This window comes from Chiloscyllium punctatum, chromosome 1 (genome assembly GCF_047496795.1).
Source record: "Chiloscyllium punctatum isolate Juve2018m chromosome 1, sChiPun1.3, whole genome shotgun sequence".
Taxonomy (NCBI): domain Eukaryota; kingdom Metazoa; phylum Chordata; class Chondrichthyes; order Orectolobiformes; family Hemiscylliidae; genus Chiloscyllium; species Chiloscyllium punctatum.
In genome coordinates, this window is record NC_092739.1 from 24,611,291 (window position 1) to 24,631,371 (window position 20,081).

At 42.9% G+C, this 20,081-nt stretch overlaps 1 protein-coding gene across 5 annotated transcripts in view; it reads right to left on the reverse strand.

The window, feature by feature from the left end:
• slc2a9l2 (solute carrier family 2 member 9, like 2) overlaps positions 1–20,081 on the reverse strand; it is a 390,239-nt gene that overhangs the window by 182,359 nt on the left and 187,799 nt on the right. For all 5 annotated transcript variants that reach the window (XM_072579596.1, XM_072579412.1, XM_072579774.1 and 2 more), the window contains exon 7: positions 5,204–5,336. In XM_072579596.1, the coding sequence (XP_072435697.1) occupies positions 5,204–5,336 (133 nt within the window). The remainder of the gene's footprint in view (positions 1–5,203; positions 5,337–20,081) is intronic.

The window sequence follows — 20,081 nt, forward strand, 5'->3', positions numbered from 1 at the left end:
AACAGGTTCAGGTTGCAATAGGAGGGAGTGCCCACAGTAATTTGACTGATCACTAGCCTGTTCACAAAAGAGAGTTGGTTAGCTCAGTTGGCTGGATGGGTGGTTAGCACTGCAGAGTAATACCAACTGAATGGGTCCAATTCCCGCACCAGCTGAGGTTACCATGAAGGGCTCTCTATCTAAAACTCTCCCATTGCCTGAGGTGTGGTGACCCTCAGTTTCTCTATAGTGAGAGAGCAGCCAGTAGAACTATAACAACTTCACCTTTAGAAAACGAAAGCCCTAGCACACAGTATGGCAGCTTCATAGTACCAACTCATTCTGTCCTGGTGTAGTCAGGCATTATCTCAAGTCAATGTACTCTGAAAAATGACAGTATACATCACAGATTAAATCTCAAAGCAACAGTGGGAGCCAAAAGATAATGATGAGAAAACAGCTATTACTCCTTGGAGAAAGCAGAAGTGGCTGTCTTTGGCTAAAAGCTGGCATCATAAAGGCCCAGGCTTTAAGCACTCTTGGGAGCATACATCTTGGCATACAGGCAATGGAGAAAGTATCTTTCATGTATTGCAGGCAACAGATATATTGAGGGGATTCCACAAAGCATGACATGACTTATAGAATAGCTAGTGATGTGGGGCAAACTAGGAGATCTTGGCAACATCAAGACATCAGGAATTGATTCTAAGGAAGGAGTTCACCTCCGGGTGGCAGAAAAGACTATGGATCTTCATGCTGAACATTCCCAAAGCCTTGAGAGCTTGGTTTACTCAATTCACTCATGCAAATCACCAAAACCAAGCCTATGTCCAACACTAGTGAACAGAAAGGAATGGTCACAAAGTCACCATTTCTCAGGTCAAAACATTGTGCCTGTATCAACATAGCTATTGCCAACACAGAAGGGAGCTTTATTGAGTCCTACACAAGACATGAGACTGGAAGTATATCATTCAAACCACCAACAGCACTGAAATGATAGCACAGTTTCAGCAATCAACCTCAAAGTCCCCTGACATTCCTGTAGCACTAACTAGGCTGGCTTTATTGCGAGAAGCACTTAAGATACAATGGCAAAGTCATATTAAAGGCAAAACTAAGGGACAATATTGAAAAAATGGAAACATTTGCTAAATCAAATCAAAGGTTGTGGACTTTTATATGAAGGATACTTGTACTTTTCCTTAAAAGCTGTCTCATCTTTTGCATGCCTCTGAAAGGATGCTAAGGCTACCTCAGAGATGAAGAATGGTTACATGACAGTGAGGCAAAGAACAAGTATCAGCTTTTTGTTTTTTGTAGTTGATTGGAAAGACACATTTATTCCCATTCAAGTTTACATCTTAATGTCATACAGCATGGAAACAGACCCTTTACCCTAACTAGTTGGCATGGTAGCTCAGTGGTTAGCACTGCTACCTCACAGCATCAGGGATTTGGGTTTGATTCCCACCTTGGGTGACTGTCTGTGTGGAATTTGCACATTCTCCCTGTGTCTGCGTGGGTTTCATCTCACAATCCAAAGATGTGCAGGTGAGGTGAGTTGGCCATGCTAAATTGCCCATAGTGTTAGGTGCATTAGTCAGGGGTAAACATAGGGTAGGGGAATGGGAATAGGTCTGGGTGGGTTACTCTTTGGAGCATTGGTGTGGACTTGTTGGGCGAAAGGGCCTGTTTCCACACTGTCGGGAATCTAACCTAACCCTTGCCGGCTAGGTTTCCTAAACCAAACTAGACCCATTTGCCCACATTCCTCTAAACCCTTCCTCTATGTACCTGCCCAAACATCTTTTAAATGTTGTAAGTGTACCCATCTTTACCAGTTTCTCTGGCAGCTCATTCCATACACGCACCACCTCTGTGTGAAAACGTTGTCCCTCAGGTCCCCTTTAAATCTTTCCCCTCTCACCTTAAACCTCTAGTTTTGGACTCCCCTACCCTGGGAGACCCTAGCCATGCCTGTCATGATTTTATAAACCTATAAAAAGTCACCCATCGGCCTCCTATGCTCCAGGGAAAATTCTCAGCCTATCAGCCTCTCACAAAGTCACAGAGTTGCACAGCACAGAATCAAACTGTTTGGTCCAAATTATCCATGCCAACCAGATATCCTAAATTAATTGCATCCCATTTTCCAGCATTTTGCCCATATCGTTCTAAACCCTTCCTATTCATATACCCTTCCTCTTAAATGTTGTAATTATACCAACCTTCACCACTTCCTCTGGCAGCTCATTCCATACACACACCACCTCTGCTTGAAACATTGCCTCTTCAGTCCTTTTCATATCTTTCCTCAAATTCTCCTGTCTCAATAGCATCCTTGTAAATCTTTTTTGTGCCCTTTCTAGTTTAGTAACAGTGTTCGTATAGCAGGGTAACCAGAATTGTATGCATTACTCCAAATGTGTCTTACCAAAGTATTGTACAGTCATAACGTGGCATCCAGTTCCTATAGTCAATTAAGGCATGTGTGCTAAACACCTTCTTCACCACCCTGTCTACCTGTGACACCACTTCCAAAGAACTATGTATCTGCATCTCTGTTTGACAACACTCCCCAGGGCCCTCCCATTAACTGTGTAAGTCCTGCCCTGGTTTATCTTACCAAAATGTGACACCTTACATTTATCCAAATTGAACTCCATTTGCCCTTTCTTGGCCCACTGGCCCAGTTGACTAAGATCCTGTTGTACTCTTAGATAACCTTCTTCACTGTCCACTACAGCACCAATTTTGGTGTCATCCATAAACTTACTAACTATACTTCCTATATTCTCCAAATATTTTACATAAATGATGAACAACACTGATCCTTGCAGCACACCATTAGTCACAGCCTCCAGTTTGAAGAACGACCGTCTATCACCACTCTCTGACTCCTACTGTCAAGCCAATTTTATATCTAATTGGCTATCTCTCCCTGGATTCCATGTTATCTAACCTTACTAACCAGTCTACCATGCTGAACCTTGTTGAAGGCCTTGCTAAAGTTCATGCCGACAACACCTACTGTGCTGCCTTCATCTATTCTCTTAGTGACCTTACTGAAACATAGAAGATTCTGAGCGAGCTTGGCAGGGCAGATGCTGAGAGAATGTTTCCATTTGTGGGGACCCAGTTTCAAAATAAGGGGGGGGGGAGTCACATTTAATACTGAGATCAAAAGTAATTTCTTCCCTCTGAGGTTCATTCATATTTGGAACTCACTCCCTAAGTGAGCAATGATCATAATATCTTCAAGCTTGAGTTAGACAGTCTATTTTTATTCTTTTTTGGGATGTAGGTGTTGCTTGCAATTCCAGTGTATGTTGCCCATTCCTAATTAGAAAAGCGCGGCAGGTCAGGCAGCATCCAAGGAGCAGGAGGATCAACGTTTCGGGCATGAGGCTCATGCCCGAAACATCGATCCTCCTGCTCCTTGGAAGCTGCCTGACCTGCTGCACTTTTCCAGCAACATATTTTCAGCTCTGATCTCCAGCATCTGCAGTCCTCACTTTCTCCTAGCCCATTCCTAATTATCCTTGCACTGAGTGGATTATTAGGCTATTTCAGAGGGTACTTAAGAATCAATCACATTGTTGTGGACCTGGAGACACAGGTAGGCCAGAGCAGCTAAGGATGACAGATTCTCTTTCCTATAGGAGATTCATGAACCAAGTGAATCTTTATGACTATCAATGATATTTTGATGGTCACCATCAATGAGACAAGCTTTCAATTCCAACTTTTGTTTATGAATCAAATTCAATTCCACCAGCTGCCATGCTGGGAAGTCAACTCATGTTCTCACAGCAGAGAATTCACCTGGGTTTCTGAATTACTCGTCCAGCGACATTGCTGCCAGACCACCTTTTGATTTTCCAAGGAGGCAAGAGTTATTGGGGTTAAGGGACTGCAGTAGGAAAGTGGAATCGAGGTCCCTTTCAGATGTTAATAATGATGGGGCAGGCTCAAGCAGCCATATGGCCCAATCCTGCTCCTATTTCTTATGGAAAATAATGCTGGAAGAAAGTTGTCTCTTTTCAACTCATTTACCCGACAATGCCTCTAAAATGATCAGAAGATTGAATATCAGCACCATCTTCCTTTCCAACTTTTATAATTGGAAGACACGATCCTACTGACAATAAAATTGTAATCTTAAGGTTACAGAGTATGCAGCAAGCCACGATAATTCCCTTGTTGAAATGTACCAGCGTCAGGCTTTCCTAACTTCCACAGGTAACAGAATAACACCAAATTTTTGTTGCAACATTAATCCTGTGGTACTCATTGCTTCATGGATTTTGTTCTCCACTTCTGTATCCAGGTAATGGGAGATAACCATGAAATGAATAGCCCTAGTCTCCTATCAGCCATCCTGATACATTGCTCAGCTTAAACATCTGGAATTTCTAAAGACAAAAGGTGTCATGGCTGACTCTTGGTCACATGCATCAGCAATGACAAGGTTGAAACATCCATCCATATGCTGTCTCCAAGATTCCTGGTCCCAATGGACAAAGACTCCACTTATCCCCTTTTGTTTTTCTATCTCTCCTACTTTAACTCTCAATTTCTCACTCTTTAAATCTTCACTCTTCCACTCTCACTTGGTGCTTGTGTAAAGTTGCATTCTTTCTTGTATTTCCAACACAAATTATGTACATTTATACTTCCTGCTGTCAAAATGGCACAACATCCAGAGGAAATGCAGGCCATTGCATCTATTGTGTAATATTTTATTCCATACAGATAGTACATTTGCTTCAAACCTGGCATCATATTGCTATTTTATTGCTTTTCAAGTCTGTCATCCTGCTGCATTCCACTACTCAAATTGAAATTGCTTCACTTCTATTCCACAGGGATGGTCAGAAGAACATAGAGTTCTAAAATTCTTACGAATTTTTCTCCTCTTACCCAAAATAAGAAACTGAAATCATCCATTGGATATCCTGTGCAATTTTCTTTTGTGTTAGAAGTTAATATGTTAATCAAGACTTAATACTTGGTGTTCCTGATATCTGCCAACCCATGAGAAGTACAGTTGTAAGTTAAACACGTATATAATTGGTCAGGTATGTTTTGATATATCATCAAGATGTACCAGAAACATTTTTTTCTCTATTAAGTAACAGTTGACACAGGCACTTCATGGCTTTTCACATAGATTTTTTGTAAACATACTTCTCAGAATCAAATGTGTTGGATTTACCTTTCTTGGCTTGAGAAACATCATTCTTTTCAAACAGCAAGTACCGAGGGCTCTCGGGAAGGAAGGGAAGAACAGCAAGTTGAATCACAGCTGGAACTGCATTAAGCCCAAACATTAATGGCCAACTTGACTCCTTGAAGAGATAGAAAATATACCAGCATTACACTCCAAAGAACATCAAATATTAATAGTAAAAACTGAAAATGGCAGAAATACACTGCAGATATGCAACTTCCATGAAGCGAAGAAAAAGGGTTAACAGGTTGAACTTTGATTAGATTTATTATTGTGACACGTACTGAGATACAGTGAAAAGTATTGTTTTGCATGCTATCCAGGCAAATCATACCTGACATAGTTAAACTGGAAAGAGTGCAAAGAAGATTTACAAGGATGTTGCCAGGACTGGTAGGCCTGAGTTATAGGGAGAGGTTGGCCAGGATAGGACTTTACTTCTTGGAATTTAGGAGAATGAGGGGTGACCTTATTGAGGCGTGTAAAATCATGTGGGGCATAGATAGGATGAATGCATTTGTCTTTTTTCCCTAGGGATGAGGAATCAAAAACTCGAAGGCATAGGTTTAACCTGAGAGGGAAAGATTAAGATGGACCTGAGGGGCAACATCTTCATGCAGAGTGGTGCATATATGGAATGGGGTGCCAGAGAAAGTGGTTGACACAGGTACAATAATAACATTTTTAAACATTTGGATAGATACATGGATGCGAAGGGTTTAGAGGGATCACAGACCAAATGCGGGCAATTGGAAGTAGGTGAGTGGGCACCATGGTCAACATTGACAAGTTTGGGCTGAAGGGCCTGTTTCTGTGCTATCTTATTCTATGATGCTGTAGCTCGACATAACCACATCAGGGTAAGAGAACAAAATGCAGAATATAGTGGTACAGCTGCAGAGGAAGTGCACAGAAAGATCAACTCTAATAAATAAGAGGTTTGTTCAAAGGTCTGATAACAGCGGGGAAGAAACTGTTCTTAAATCTGTTGGTGCATTTTTTTCAAACTTTTGTCTCTTCTGCCTGATAGAAGAAGGTGAAAGAGAGTATAACTGGGGTGGGAGGGGTCTTTAATTCCTGAGCCCTAATCCTATCATCAGAAGGAAATGCATACAAAACAACACCAGGAGTTTAGGACATTCTTGAGAAAGTAATTGATTTGGCAGTCCTGTCCAGGAACCCTGTCCAATTAATGACAAAGGGCAGTTTTGCAAGACAGCTGGATTAATACGAGGTTCTCCATCAGTGAAAAATCAGTAGTCCCACAGTCAACTAATGAAGCTGCTGAAGTAGACAAAAAAAAAATCTAGAGGGGGAGAGAAAATCAAAAAAGGTTAGTACAATATTAACTGTTAGGGTTAGAACATGAAGGAGACAGTGTTACAGTTATACAAAGTCCTGTTTAGATCAGGGGTAGAGGTCTGGACAATGTATCTGAGAAAGTCTTTCTTTGGGAAGGGGCACAATGCAAACTGACCAGAACAGGTATTCCACAGAATGTGGAGGTTAAGGAGTATCTTAATTTAAATGATTTGACTGGTCATACATACAACCAGAGAACATAACCTTGAAAACCAGAACCATTCGAGAGAGAAATCTAGAAGGACCTTGAAATGGTAAGGGTTATGGTCCTGTCTCCCAAAAACAGTGGAAGGTGTTTGATGATTAATCATTTTAAATGCGAGATTGACAGATTTTTGATTTTAAAGGACATTAAGTTAAACTTGGTGGAGTGAGGACATTGTTCAACAGCAATCTCACTGACAGTTGGAGCAGATTTGAAGAGCTGAACGGCCTACTCGGATTGCTATAAATACATGTGTGGACCACTTACTTTTCCAACAGCTTACAAATATTTGCTACCACAATACAAGTCACATGAGAACATCATCACATCCCATCCTTCACACACACGTGCTGTCAACATCAATAAAAATGATACAAGGCACAGCTGGCCTTGTTTTTCCTGGTCCCCAAGCAAGAAAAGAATCATCAAGCACATTTTGTAAAGGCAAAGCTATTGTAATGAAATGAGAATAAAGTACAATACATTAATCACCAGCTTGCACCCTCCAGTGTTGCTATTTCCAGATTTTGCAGGGTCAATGGAAGGGAATCTAATATAAATGGAGCCAGTGGCTGTTTTGAGCCATTACAGACACAAACTCCCTCCCAGCCTGTTGCATGGAATTGCAAAGATCATCATCAGGAGGTAGCTCTGTCCCTGTCCCTGGAACAGAGAAGGCACCTCGTCAGCTCCTGGCATAAGTCAACCTTTTTTCAAGCAACTGACTCCAGAATGAAAGGTCAGTTAAAACTTACAAAATAACACATACTGCTTGACTCGTTTTGTGCACTTCAAAATGGAGCTCCAGCATGACCAGTACATTCATTTCCAAGTATTACTGGTTTTTTTTTAAGAAGTCTTTTTTTTTCTTTCTAGGGTGTTTTCTACAGGATTTCTGGTCAAACATCCTGACTAGTGTCCCTCCCCAGTATGGCTCACACATGCCTATCTGGGCAGCTCACTCAGTGGGCAGGGTCGGCCTCAAACAGCTTCAACCTGTGGCTGCCCCTGACACCTTCCACCTGATTGCCAGTGCAAATGCCCTTTTGCTCCTTACAATGTTGACAGGAAAATCCTAAAATTGGTGGGACCTGGCACAGCCGGATCCCAATCATTTTCCAGCAAGATTTCTTGATCTCCTTCTGGACTCACAGCAGGAGTTGCATGGAACGTCTGAGGAAATTCAAGCTCTGTATATTGTGTTGATGTGATCATTGGAAGAGGTTGTTTGATTCAGTTTAACTACACCTGGATATTCTTTTCCTTTCCAAAGATCATTTCAATGTACTTCTTGTAGCAGCATTCTGTTCTTGCTGAGAGTGTAACAGGTCACAGTGCTTTATCATTACAAAGCTCAGATGCACAGTCTATTCAATAATAAGAAATATTTCTCATTTATGCATTCAAAGAGTGGGATATTGAACTTTTCAGTACATTTATAGTTGTTACAGCAGGCGAGTAATAAGGAAAGATAAACTCATTGTTGCCAACATACCTCAAATCCAACAAGTCAATTGTTGCATGTTGGCAATTGCAAACAAATTCACAATGTGAGGAACAAAGTAATTGTCCTCCAGATCACAGAATAAGATTGTTTATTAAAGTTCTGTAGTTTCACTTGTTACTATAATAATTTTACATTTATTTCATGTCAGTTCATGATTCTTTGTTGGACTTAGCAGTTACTATGAGCACGGACAATTTACTGAATGCAGAGACAGTGCACTGAAGTTTACAGTCACCACTGGGTGAGGCTTGGACTTAGGGGGCTGCAGGATACTTAAAACATAAAAAGGTCCAACCCATCCATGCTGACCAGATATCCTAACCTAATCTAGTCCCACCTGCCAGCACTTGGCCCACATCCTTCTAAACCCTTCCTATTCATATACCCATCCAGATGTCTTTTAAATGTTGCAATTGTACCATCCTCCACCACATCCTCTGGCAGCTCATTCCATAGACGGACCACCCTCTGCGTGAAAATGTTGCCCCTTAGGTCTCTTTTATATCTTTCCCCTCTCACCCTAAACCTATGCCCTCTAGTTCTGGACTCCCCCACCCCTGAGAAAAGACATTGTCTATTTATCCTATCCATTCTCCTCATGATTTTATAAACCTCTATCAGGTCACCCCTCAGCCTCCAACACTCCAGGGAAAACAGTCCCAGCCTATTCAACCTCTCCCTATAGCTCAAATCCATGAATGCTGGACGGACACAGGCCCTGATAAAATAGGAACCAACTTCACTGAAGAGTTGCTTGACAAGCTTCAACACATAGGTCCTATCTCATCCAAACAGCATTTGCCCAGCAATGAAAGCTACAAAACTCTCAAAGCTGATCTCTCTTAAAGGCTTTGTTTTCTCTTTTCCAAAATTACTTAACTTTTTAGTGATGAGCAGGTCAGCCACAGCTCACATTACTGTTGAATCTGTAGTGACTGTAACTAGGTCAGCTGGATAGACATCATCAAATAGGAATTATCTGATTGGAGCTATTAATCTAGTCCAATCAGGGAGCCCTGGTTGACAAGTAAAAAGGTCTGTGCCCTTTTGAGGACGTAAAAAGGCGGGCCCTGTATAGACTGCTGCTGCACACCGTCCACCTCTTCTCCATCATCCACCGTCCGGACACGCCTTGGCGTGCCCATTTGCCACCGGGCGGTGGGGATCCCCAGTGGAGGTCTCTCTATGCGGGAGTCCTCCCCCTTTCTCTCGGGGATCTGGGGTGGAGGGTGCTGCACACAGCAGTCCCCTGCAACCGCAGATTGCGGTGGTTCACGGACTCCCAGCCCAACTGCTTGTTCTGTGGCGCTGTGGAGTCCGTGGACCATGTATACATTGGGTGTGGGCGTTTGCACTCCCTTTTTGATTTTCTTAAAAACCTTCTCCTCTGTTTCTGGCTGCACTTCAGTCCCACGCTCCTGGTCTTCGGGCACCCGGTACGGAGGAGGGAGGGCAGGTCCGAGGACCTCCTCGTGGGTCTGCTCCTGGGCCTGGCCAAACTGGCCATCAACAGGTCCAGGCAGCGGGCCGTGGAGGGGGTCGTTAGGGCCGACTGCCTGCCCCTCTTCCGGGGTTACGTTAGAGCCCGGGTGTCCTTGGAGAAGGAGCACGCGGTGTCCACCGACACCCTGGAGTCGTTCAGGGAGAGGTGGGCGCCGCAGGGAGTGGAGTGCATCATTTCTCCCTCCAACTCTATTTTGATTTGATCCCTACCCTCCCCTTCACTGTTTTGATCACACAGCATTGCCCTGTGGTTTGAAGGGCAGTGCTTGTCACTGGCCACTCGGGTGTCTTTCCTATCTTCCTGGTGGTGGAAATTGAATAAAGATTCGTGCACTTTGTGTCTTTTCACTGTGTCTCACACCTGCACACACACACACTATGGGTGCTGGGGAATAAAAATAAGCACTACCGCACTTAGGCGGTAGTGTGGGGGTTAAATATAAAAAAAAAAGAAAAAAAGAAAAAAAATAAAAAAAATAAAAAGGTCTGTGCCCTTTTGAGGACATAAAAAGGCGGGCCCTGTATAGACTGCTGCTGCACACCGTCCACCTCTTCTCCATCATCCACCGTCCGGACACGCCTTGGCGTGCCCATTTGCCACCGGGCGGTGGGGATCCCCAGTGGAGGTCTCTCTATGCGGGAGTCCTCCCCCTTTCTCTCGGGGATCTGGGGTGGAGGGTGCTGCACGCAGCAGTCCCCTGCAACCGCAGATTGCGGTGGTTCACGGACTCCCAACCCAACTGCTTGTTCTGTGGCGCTGTGGAGTCCGTGGACCATGTATACATTGGGTGTGGGCGTTTGCACTCCCTTTTTGATTTTCTTAAAAACCTTCTCCTCTGTTTCTGGCTGCACTTCAGTCCCACGCTCCTGATCTTCGGGCACCCGGTACGGAGGAGGGAGGGCAGGTGGGTCTGCTCCTGGGCCTGGCCAAGCTGGCCATCAACAGGTCCAGGCAGCGGGCCGTGGAGGGGGTCGTTAGGGCCGACTGCCTGCCCCTCTTCCGGGGTTACGTTAGAGCCCGGGTGTCCTTGGAGAAGGAGCACGCGGTGTCCACCGACACCCTGGAGTCGTTCAGGGAGAGGTGGGCGCCGCAGGGAGTGGAGTGCATCATTTCTCCCTCCAACTCTATTTTGATTTAGTCCCTACCCTCCCCTTCACTGTTTTGATCACACAGCATTGCCCTGTGGTTTGAAGGGCAGTGCTTGTCACTGGCCACTCGGGTGTTTTTCCTATCTTCCTGGTGGTGGAAATCGAATAAAGATTTATGCACTTTGTGTCTTTTCACTGTGTCTCACACCTGCACACACACACCATGGGTGCAGGGGATAAAAATAAGCACTACCGCACTTAGGTAGTAGTGTGGGGGTTAATTTAAAAAAAAATAAAAAATCTCCTGTTTATTTCAGTTAAAAAAAAGAAGAAAAGAAAAAAAAAATAAACAGAATTGTCCCCGGGTGTCCTTGGAGAAGGAGCACGCGGGTGTCCACTGACACCCTGGAGAAAAAAGAAAAGAAAAAAAAAAGAAGAAAAAAAAAATAAAAATAAAAAATAAAAAGGTCTGTGCCCTTTTGAGGACGTAAAAAGGCGGGCCCTGTATAGACTGCTGCTGCACACCGTCCACCTCTTCTCCATCATCCACCGTCCGGACACGCCTTGGCGTGCCCATTTGCCACCAGGCGGTGGGGATCCCCTGTGGAGGGCTCTCTACGCGGGAGTCCTCCCCCTTTCTCTCAGGGATCTGGGGTGGAGGGTGCTGCACGCAGCAGTCCCCTGCAACCGCAGATTGCGGTGGTTCACGGACTCCCAACCCAACTGCTTGTTCTGTGGCGCTGTGGAGTCCGTGGACCATGTGTATATTGGGTGTGGGCGTTTGCACTGCCTTTTTGATTTTCTCAAAAACCTTCTCCTCTGCTTTTGGTTGCACTTCAGTCCCACGCTCCTGGTCTTCGGGCACCTGGTACGGAGGAGGGAGGGCAGGTCCGAAGATCTCCTCGTGGGTCTGCTCCTGGGCCTGGCCAAACTGGCCATCAACAGGTCCAGGCAGCGGGCCGTGGAGGGGGTCGTTAGGGCCGATTGCCTGTCCCTCTTCCGGGGTTACGTTAGAGCCTGGGTGTCCTTGGAGAAGGAGCACGCGGTGTCCACCAACACCCTGGAGTCGTTCAGGGAGAGGTGGGCGCCGCAGGGAGTGGAGTGCATCGTTTCTCCCTCCAACTCTATTTTGATTTAATCCCTGCCCTCCCCTTCACTGTTTTGATCACACAGCATTGCCCTTTGATGTGAAGGGCAGTGCTTGTCACTGGACACTCGGGTGTTTTCCTGTCTTCCTGGTGGTGGAAATTGAATAAAGATTTGTGCACCTTATGTCTCTCACTGTGTCTCACACCTACACACACACACACACACACACCATGGGTGCTGGGGGAAAAATAAGCACTACAGCAGTTAGGCGGTAGTGTGGGAGTTAAAAAAAAGAAAAAAAATCAAAAAACAAGAAAAAAAGAAAAAAGGTCTGTGCCCTTTTGAGGACGTGAAAAGGCGGGCCATGTATCGACTGCTGCTGCACCGTCCACCTCTTCTCCCTCAGCCACCATCCGGACACGCCTTGGTGTGCTGGGGGAAAAAATAAGCACTACAGCAGTTAGGCAGCAGTGTGGGGGTTTAAAAAAAAGAACAGGAGGGTCATAAAAAAAATTAAAAAATAAAAAAAATTAAAGAAAAAAAGAAAAAGGTCTTTAGAGTGAGGGATGACTCCACTGAAATGTATAAACTCCTGAACAAAAAAGAAAAAAAAGGACTGCGTCAGAGGTTCTGTTCAGTGTCAAGTCCAATGCATCTGTAAATAAAGGGTGACTTGGTGATGGGATACCAACCTCTTTGGAGTTATTTTAGAATCATTACAAGAAATTCCATGCCCTTTCAAAATCTTCCATAACACTTTTAAAATCAAAATATCTAAACAGTTCCTCATACTCCTTAATTAAGTTTATCAAACAGCCCTCATTGACAGCTCCCCTCTTGCTTGTTGAACAAAGATGATGCATATATTTCATGGCTGTGACTTCCTTCACAGTTGCTGTAAATACAGTCTTTGCCTTGTTCTGTAGCTGCAGTTTTGACTTCAGCATATGCCCGAGTTCAGTGAGGACCCCTGCAGAAAACGTAGGTACTTCAAACACTTGCTCCATGGACTGCAGGCAGTGGATTCACTCCCTGAGTACAGAGCAAGGATATGACCTCTTGCTGAGAGCCCATCTAGCCCTCCCTCTGTTCCCACTTCCAGCACTTTTCCCTGTGCCATTCCTCCTCCTCCGTGTATCCTCAAGGAGGATGACTGGAAACAACTAATTTTTGCAGAAGACTTCATATCAGCAAAAAATTCCTTAGATGCCTAGCAGCCATTTCTAGAAAACATAGAAACTTTAGAGAATTCTGGAAAATGCCTAATTCCTTTACAAGCAAAGCAGCAGCTGGTAGAAATTAATCAGCAACTAACCCGGCAGAAGTTGAAATTTTCTTTAAATGCATACGTTCAACCAGGTTTGTTCACTAATCCTAACCTTATCGTATTAATCAGAGCATTCAGCTCCAAAATAACAGTTCCCATGCAGTTATATACGTTCCATTTCAAATCAATGCAGATTTAATATTGATTTCTACATGTATAACAGGCTCTATTTACAATTCTTTAAGTCCATTTACCTCATTCTTCAGCTCTAATCCCCACCTTTTCTGAGTAACTTCTGTAGTCTGTTCCCTTTTCTCTGAGTTCATACCCAGGCTTAACCAATCAAGTACAATGAGCATCGGTCAGTTGCCAGGCTCCATAATCAAACATGGAATAATTCAGCACTTCACCTCTCCCTTGTAAAAATAAAGATTTTACTTTAAAGTAAGCTATGTTTAATAACAGACACATGTACATCAAATCATTTCTCAGAGTGCAGCTTGACTGTTTTCTCCAGGTACAGACATAATCTTTTAGATACCGTAAGTATTTCCAATCACTAAGCTGTGAACTGTGAATTTTTGATTGTGGATCTGTGGAATCAACTTGATGAGGTGGATTATCAAGATCACAATTATCTATCGGAAGAGGAAGTGTATCCTCATAATCACTGATCCCAAAATATTCTGAAGAAGGGTCACTGGATTTGATACGTTAACTGTGCTTTTTCTACACAGATACTACCAGATATTCTGAGTTTCTCCAGCAATTTCTGCTTTTGTTCTAAAATATCCTTATCTGTTCAGTAGCATGTGTGGCAATCCAACAGATAAGTGCTAGTACTAAAGAAGCTACTGATCTGCTTTGATCTTGATTGACATAGTGTGAGTTTGCAATTTGTTTCATGTGAACCTAATCTCTAACTTAAGAAATTGTGTTCTTGTTCTGTTCAGTTGTTGAGATATGCTTTTACTTTACTTTGTTGCTTTGTGATATTTTCTGTTTTTGCTCAGAATCTTCCATTGAATGGCAGAAATGGCTCAAGAATGATCGGTGCCATACAGAAGTTACAACTTATTACAACTCCTGCTGGTGTCTGTCCAGAGTGTGGGGTAGATTGATATGAGTGAAGGAGGACATAAATGGATTGTGTAAATATTATCCTCTCCTGCAAACTACACGTCCACCCATTCCACCAGTCTTTGTCCTCTTGATGTCCATCTTGTGTTATCATGTTCTAGGATGGGTAATGGATTGAGGGAATGTCCCTCAGGGAAAGAAGGAGAGAAGGTCAAAAGATGGTCAAGGAGGAGACAAGATCTCAGTGATGGGATGGGTTCTGATATTATTTGCTATGTTACTGAACAATATTTGGAGTACACTTTGTCATGAACCAGGCTTGCTCTTATGCAGAGCCAAAGGAGAAGTTATAAGATCACAGGACATTGGTTAGGCCACTGTTGGAATACAGTATTCAATTCTAGTCTCCCTGCTATATAAAGAATGTTGTGAAACTTGAAAGGATTCACAAAAGATTTACAAGGATGTTGCCAGGGTTGGAGGGTTTGAGCTACAGGGAGAGGCTGAATAGGCTGGGGCTATTTTCCCTGGGGCGTCGGAAGCTAAAGAGTGAACCTATATAGGTTAATAAAATCATGAGCGGCATAGAGGAGGTGAATAGACAAGGTCTTTTCTCCAGGCTAGTGGAGTCCGAAACTGGAGAGCGTAGGTTTAATTTAAAAGGGACCTCAAAAGCAACATTTTCATGCAGAAGGTGGCTCGTCTTTGAAATGAGTTGTCAGAGGAAGTGGTGGAGGCTGGTTCAATTTCAACATTTAAAAGGCATCTGGATGGGTAATGAATAGGAAGGATTTAGAGGCATATGGGCCAAATGCTGGCAGGTGGGACTAAATTAATTTCGGATAGCTGATTGGCATGGACGAGTTGGACTGAATGGTCTGTTTCCATGTTGTACAGCTCTGTGACTCTATGACATGAAACTATGTTTGTTCATAACATATAATGTGGAGTGTTCTACAGAGCAAGACCTGACCTGTTCAGGAAGTGAGGGCCTGGCTTTAAAATCCCTGCTTAATAGTCAGGCCAGTAAAGGCATTTGCCTCAATGCAGCCTTTCTCTTCTGCTGTTTGGACTATGAAACCAGACAATTGCTTTTCACAGCCAGACTTATCTGTTGACCTGATTTTCTTCACTGTAGAAGTCAAAGAGTATCTCATAAATTTCAGTCCAATTTACCTTGAGCACATTGCACATTTAACAGTAGGATACTGTGAGCTGCACTGCCATTGGACTAAATGAACAGTTTTTGAAATGAGGACTCAGTAGGCAGATTTTGAAGAATGTGGATTAGTGCTGGAAGAGCACAGCAGTTCAGGCAGCATCCAAGTAGCTTCGAAATCGACGTTTCAGGCAAAAGCCCTTCATCAGGAATCCCAAAACTCCTGTAGGAACTCACTAAGAGATGTAGTGGAGGCAAATGAAGGAATGGATTTTGCCCAACCGTCTTGCTATAACAATTTCCTGTCTTTGTAACTTCTCACCAACATGCTAACTATGGCAAAGAAACTAACTGCCTGAGTGCTTCTTATATTTTACTTACAGTATCAGGCAAAACAAACATAATTATAAAATCATCCCTGCTGAACTGATTACGAGGCAGTAATGTAATCAAATGATTCCCACCACGTTATGAGGCAGGAGTTTGAAGCTTGAGCATTTTACACCCTTCAACTGAACCCTGTACATTAAGCACTAGATTAAAAATCACTCTCTTGTGCCTTTAATATATGTCTGCTTCAATATTGTGTGGGAGTTTTATTCTCATAAATTAGCTCTTGTACTGTTGGAAACCATCAGTGAACACCCACTACTAAACACTGACAGAACCCATGAGTAGAAATTGACAGATACAAAATGGGTGTAAATGATGCCCAATTTCAGGGAATAACATTCTGCCCACCAAAAATGCCTGAAAGATATTCTAATAATTAGACTGGGCAGTTTTCCTGCGGGACACTGATTATCAAATAGAATCTTTAAAGTTATAATATTCCAACGTACAGCATAAGCCTAAGAACAACCAGAATATGGCACCAAACTGTAGTATAATCAGGTGTGAATATAATAATGATGATTTAAATGATATTGCTACTTTGATTTCAGTAGAGCATGAGAGAGCACAGAGGAACATGTAATGGAGTAAGAACGAAACACTGCTCCAGGTAACTGCATTCAATAATGTGTATATTTAAGTGTATTTAAAGAGAGTTTGCTGAACTGAAGAGAGTAAAAGAGCTGTGTTCTACCATAAGGACAAACCGGGGATGCTAAGGACTCAGTGCAGTAGTAGGCATGTTACAGTATAAGTGTAGACACCCAAACCACAGAGAATCCATGAAGGAGAAACAAGTGCCTGGCAGGGAAGAACAACCCATAGCCTGATCTGTAGCTGTGCAAGGTATGGTTGCAAAAAATCTCTTCCAAAGAGAGATTTCACTAGCAGGGGAGGTTTTAAAATTATTGAATTAGAGCCAGACCAAAATCCAAAAGGCAGAGAAAAGGAAAGGAAGACTTTTAGTGGACAGAATAGAACCTTGGAGGACTTTGAATACAAAACCACTACAACAGAAAGACCATGCAGAACCACTGAGGTAATCAGGTGAAGTCAAGCAACAGAAGGAGAAAAAAAGTCAGTGCAATGCAGCAACCAATCAGGATATCAATTCCTGTCAACCCACTGCCATTGCCCTAGCACTTTGCAAATGCCATGAGCTCAGGATGAAATGAGAATTGGAAATGCTGACATTGAACTGAATAATGTTGCAAATGAAAAAAGGCATCAGATCAGTACATTGCTGTGAATGGTTGGGCCTTTGTCCAACAATGTCCTCATGAGGCAAAACATGGAAAAAAGTATGATAAACTTTAAATCCTTAATTACGGCATTGAACGCACACTTTAGTGGAAAATGGAATGTAGTCGCAGAGCGTGAAATTTAACAACAGTCCAAGTGACATGGGGAACTGATTGAAGCATTTTTAACTAATTTAGATTCACAGGATGAAGCAGAAATGCAGAAATGCAGAAAGGCAAGTTAATAAAATATCATATTATAGTAGGTGTCAGATATGACAAATTGTCTGATTTTTGTCAGTCAAAAGAGTAGCTCTTGCTAGAATAAGTGATTCAATCTGTGGTTCAAGTGGCGATCGGGGTCTAGCATTGGGTGATTATGACAGACATCACCAAAACTCCTTCCAATTCAGTCCGATTGGTAGCCCCAACCCCTGGTGGCATTGTCATCTTCCCGAGAGCCTGTCAAAACACCAAAAAAGCAGGAAAGAACATCATTGCCCAAGGTGGAGTGCTCAGGATGTGCATCACAAGGTGCAACTGCCCAGCAGAGGGAGCTCAGTACTATCTGTGTGGAAACATTGGACCTCCTACATCACCATGGAGATAGAGAAGAAATCCCACCAAGGAGGACAAGTCCTGACAAAGAGAAATCAAAGAGAAAAGATCCAAGAGATCAAAGATGAAGATCAACAATGTAAGCCGACATTTTTAGGTGGGATCAAACTATCATCTGACATTGTTTAATACAGGATTTAAACTTGATACTGGGCCAGCCGATTTAATAGTGACTGACAACATGCTAGAGTAAAATGGACAACCTGTGAGCATCAAACTGTCGGGCACAAGGTGATAGAAATCTTTAGGTGTGTGATCAGTTCATGACTATACTCATCCATTAGAGCTGAAGGATCAGTGAGACTGTAAATGTTGGGGAATCAGACAGATAATTGCTGAGCAGAAGTACATAAATCTCTTAGGAAGAGTCAACTCAGTGCAATAAGAGGAAACAAAAGAGAATTTTACCAAGAATTTCCAAGGTTGAGGAGTACTTCATTACTCTCAGAAAATGCTAAGCCTTTCTGTCTTTATGCTCATAGGAAAAAAAACCCATCCACTATTACAAACAATGAAGACTCAGTTAGACAGTACATTAAAAAGGAGCATCATATCACTGATGTCAAAACTGATAAAATGATGATCGGTGCTGGTAGTCGTTTTCAAACCAAATGGAATACTACATACAATTCTGATCACCCTTCTGTAAGAAGGATGTTGTTAAACTCGAGAGGTCGTAGAAAAAGTTTAGGAGGATGTTGCCAAGTTTGGCCTATAGGGAGAGACTGAAGAGGCTGGGGCTTTTATCCCTGGAGCAACGGAGGCTGAGGTGTGACCTTATTGAGGTTGATGAAATCACAAGAGGCATGGATAGGGTGAATAGCTCTGGTCTTTTCTTGGGAGTCAAAGACAAGACGGCGCGGGTTTAAGGTGAGAGGGCAAAGATTTAAAAGGGACCTGAGGGGTAACTTTTCCACGCAGAGGGTGATGTGTGTGTGAAATGAGCTGCCAGAGGAAAATTGGAAGCTGGTACAATTACAACATTTAAAAGGTATCTTGAAGATTACATAAGTAGGAAGGATTTGGAGGGATACGGGTCAAATGCTGTCAAATGGGACTAGATCAGATTGTGATGTCTGGTCGGCATGGACAAGTTGGACCGAAGGGTCTGTTTTTATACTGTACACCTCAATGATTCTAAAAGGTTGTGAAAGAATCATACTCAACTGAACACATGAGTCCAAAGAATGCTTTGATTTTGTTTAACCAAATTAGATGCAAATACCAGATTTGGGCAAATAGCCCGAGACTATTTACAAGTCAAGTTTGTTGACTACGTTCATACTGCCATTTGGATGACTCTGTTTCAATCATTTACCTCTTGGAATTTTGTCAGTACCAGAAAACTTTTAGCACGTTGTGTCAAGAATTGGTAGTAGAAAGGATGGTATTACCTGTCACATCGGTGGCATTCTGGCACAAAGGGATGTGACCCCCAGAGTCAGAAGTCTTGAAAGCATTACAAATTCCACGATATGCACTGAACAAGGAATGTCATTTCCCCATATACAAAAGGCATACTTTTGGAATAGATAATACAGACACATCACACAGAAACAAGGAACTATGGCCAATCCCAGAAAAATAAAAGCCAGAAATAAATTCCACAACCAAAGTGTGTAAATGACATACAGCAATTCTTAGAAATGGTGAATCAGGTTCATTCCTAACCTAGTTAGTCTCACTCAACCAACAAGAGATCTTTTTGAGAAAGGCAAACAGTGGTACTGGTGGTAGCAACAAACCTCAGATTTTCAGAAGATTAAATGGAAGCTCCTCTCCTTGGATATATTAGCTCACTATAATCCTAGCTTCTTTAGCGTACTAAGGGGAAGTCACCACCCATGGGCTAGATATGTGCTCATTCAAGTGCAGATTGATATAACTAGTAAGTCGGTATACTTTGCATTGAAAGAATTCACGGAGATATGCTGCAATTGAAAAAGAAGCACTAGCTATCACATGGGAATGCAGGCAGGTTGCAGACGATTTCATCGGGTTGAGACTCCAGATCAAAATGGACCATAAGCGACCTGTCATATCGCTAAGCTCAAAGAAAATAGAAGAAACACTGTCACTGCAAGGAAAAAAACCTGGCAGAATAATGCTACACAAAGATGTGACAATCCACTTCCCAGGTAAGGCACAGCTGGTGCACTATCCACAGCTATTGTGGATCTGGCTGACACTAAAGATTCATTACCATGGTGCAATCAGACTCTACTATAATCACCAGTAGACTACTACATGCTACCCCCAAGATGAAGCTAAGAAAATGTTGTACACCTCAGAAAGCAGACGAGAAGTGCACAAGGATCAGATAACTTTGTTCAAAAGGTTGGTCCAGATA